We start from the raw sequence: 3,109 nt of genomic DNA, 5'->3' as shown, positions 1-3,109 counted from the left end.
ACAGTTTACACAGAAGAAGATGCAGCAGTTGTTTTAATCCTACTCACCTTTAACTGACATCCAGCTCTGTGCTGACTCTTCTCCTGAGTGTTGACACTTGTAGAAACCCTCATCTGACTTCAACACTGCAGAGATGTTCAGCTCCCTTCTGCTATCATTTTGAATCAGTTTGTCATTTCGATAGAAAAACACATCTGAAACTAATTTTTCTGTCCTGAACTTGCAGCTGAGACTAACAGGATCTCCCTCAGTCACAGGACGGCCAGGGCTCACCAGGATAATATGTTCATCTGTAAAACAGAATATGAGGTTTCAGTCAGAGATCAGCTGCTGCAGAACTTCAGAATAAGTGGATGGAGGACGATGAGAAGAGATCAAATTGTGGAGAATCTAACTGATCCAACGATGTGCAGCACGTCCATACCAACAAAAGTTTAAACATTTATATTTGTATTCACAATCTATGCAGCCTAGAAGCAGCTAAAGAGGGCGACCCCCACGAGCTTTAAGTGGTTTTATACATCCAAAGAACTTCTGTAAAAACAGACCAGGCGTCTAATCGAGACCTGCTTTTATTTGTCAAAATGTTTACCCACACCAGTAAACGGGGTTGGCGGCTATTTGGGACTCGGCTATTCATTAAAGTTTTACGGTAAGGACAGATCAAACATAAACCCACACAAATCTTCTGTATAGCTACATCCAGTCATCGTCACAGTAAGGTGATGAAATGTGTTTCAGCCTCAGCAGGAGAGACATGTGACTGTGACTCTCTTTGGAAACAGAATGAGATAAAAACTGACTGTGACATTTGTACATGGTTAAAATCACTGTTTTATTAAATACTTACTATGTTACTGAAAACAATTAGATTTGGTGGCCAGTATAGATTTTAGGGAGTGGTTTACAAAATGGTTTAAACCTCAGGGAAACACTTGTGGTTTGACTGCAGTCGATGATAAGTCAAGTCTATGGCTTTGTTAATGGGTACATATGAAACAGAAAGTGGATGAAACTGACACAATAATACCAGTGAGAAGGTTAAAAGTTTTTGTTTTAAGGGCAAAACACACTAAAAATCTCAGCTGTGAAATATTGACACGGTCAGGAAATATTGTTTGCAGTTTTTAAATAAAAACCAAAGATGTTTGAAGTTGGTCCAGAGCAGAAGTTTCTGGTGTGCAGTCAGTTTCTTTAATTTAAATTATTTGGCATTACCTGTTTGATCAGCACATGACTGAATTATACTGCAGTGCAGAGGACGTCAGATTTTCTACCTGATTTAATAATATTTGTTGTGTAATAATCTTAAAATAAAAACAAATCAATGACATAAATCTTGAGCATTTTGAGTGAATGATTAAAGACAACAAAATGTAACAAAAGAGGGGAGATTTTCTTATTTTAACTTTTTTATGTACAAATGTTAAATGTTGATGTTATTTACTAATGATTAAAAACTCACATTAAAATTCAAATATTATAAAATATGTTAAATCTACAGTAAATAGATAAAAGGTTTTGGTTCATGGTTAATTACTCAGATACCATGAAGCAGTAATGGGCCAAACTCTTGTCAGATTGTCAGTACATCATCCTCCTCAGTGTAAATGTACACGACATCTAATATTCAGTATGTTGAAACACATAATATGATGTTTAAAATAATTTATACAAGACAGAAAACTTGAAACCATACTCTGTATAGTGATGTTGACTGTGTTGCTGAACTCTCCTGATCCAGACTCACACCAGTACACTGCATCACTCTGCCAGTAACTGTTTATGCTGCATGTGGATCCAGTCATTGTGCCCCAGTAGGAGCAGTATGATGAGTATGACGGGTAGCGGTCTTTAGTAAACCTCCTCACTCTCCACTCAGTAGAGTTTCCCTCACAGCTCAGTGAGACAGAGTCAGAGGTGAAGTGTTGCACTCTGTCAGGACTCACTGTGAGAGACGCTGATGAATGAAAATCTGAAAAACAACATGTAATAATGGGTCAAAGCAAACAGAGATCTTAAGATTAAAAATGCCTAAACACAAATATTCCTTTATTGCTGAGTATTAGTGCAAACATTAAAACAAGGTGCAGTGTTTTGGTGAAACTGGTTTCTACCTTGAAAACTTGCTACAATCTGAGTTTATTTTAAATGATAAACAACCAAGTGACTACAGCTGCTGTTGTCTGTAAAGTGGGAAACTACCTACTTTCACCTGCCATCTTTCAAAGATACAGAGGTGAGTATTTCAAACTGAAACGTGCTGCATTGTCTCTCTAGACGCAGTCAGTGTTTTCCTCTTATTTGTTAAAGTCGTCTCTAGCTGTTTGTTCAACTTGTCCATTAACCTGCTGATTTCTTTGGTTTGTCATTAACTGATTTTCACTCCTCTGTCTGTCTCACACCTACCTGACCGCTAACCAGGTGTCTTCTAACTACACGTCCTGCCTGTTGTGTCAGTAAAGTATAAGCAGTAAGATGAGCTTCAGTATCCAAAGTAAAAGTACTCATTGCAATAAAGTTTCAGCAAAATGTCTCTCTTTTTTATGCTACCAGATGAATTAAAAAAGAAAACAGAATAAAGTCAGAAGGAAACAAGGAAATCCTCCCAGTCCAGTATGTAAAATCACCCAGTAAGGTGGAAAGCAGAAAGTTTGTCTTGATGCTGGTGAGAGAGGAAAGATCACAAGGTCACCACAATCAATACATTTCTTATGTTGGGGGAGCATGAATGTACACAGCCAATTATTTGTCAGTATAAGTGTTAGTTTTAAAGATACTGTATGTTGGTCATAGACAGAAAGTGGATGAACCGAGGTGAAGACAAAACATCTTGAGAGAAGCACAGACAGAAACAAACTGACCTCCAGACCAGACAAACTTTGGTTCACTGTAATAAGTGTAATACACTGGATCTCCTCTTCCAGCTCTGCACTTATATCCTGCTGTGTGTGTCTGTCCATGAACGATGTAGGAATCCTGTTCAGTCCCGTTGCTGCTGCCAGGTAGCAGCTCTTGGTCGTAGTAGTTGCCTGATAGTTTGGGAACAGCCTTAAACCAGAAGAACCTCCATCCTGCAGATGGATCTTTAACTCTGCAGCTCAGAGTT

The 3,109-nt window shown here is 38.3% G+C and overlaps 1 protein-coding gene across 1 annotated transcript in view; it reads right to left on the bottom strand.

Moving 5' to 3' along the window:
• LOC123979847 overlaps positions 1-3,109 on the bottom strand; it is a 16,813-nt gene that overhangs the window by 6,131 nt on the left and 7,573 nt on the right. Inside the window, exon 4 of the mRNA XM_046063958.1 lies at positions 2,865-3,107. Coding sequence (XP_045919914.1) covers positions 2,865-3,107 — 243 coding nt within the window. The remainder of the gene's footprint in view (positions 1-2,864; positions 3,108-3,109) is intronic.

Source organism: Micropterus dolomieu, linkage group LG12, assembly GCF_021292245.1.
Source record: "Micropterus dolomieu isolate WLL.071019.BEF.003 ecotype Adirondacks linkage group LG12, ASM2129224v1, whole genome shotgun sequence".
NCBI lineage: Eukaryota > Metazoa > Chordata > Actinopteri > Centrarchiformes > Centrarchidae > Micropterus > Micropterus dolomieu.
This window is presented reverse-complemented; position numbering and strand designations above follow the sequence as displayed.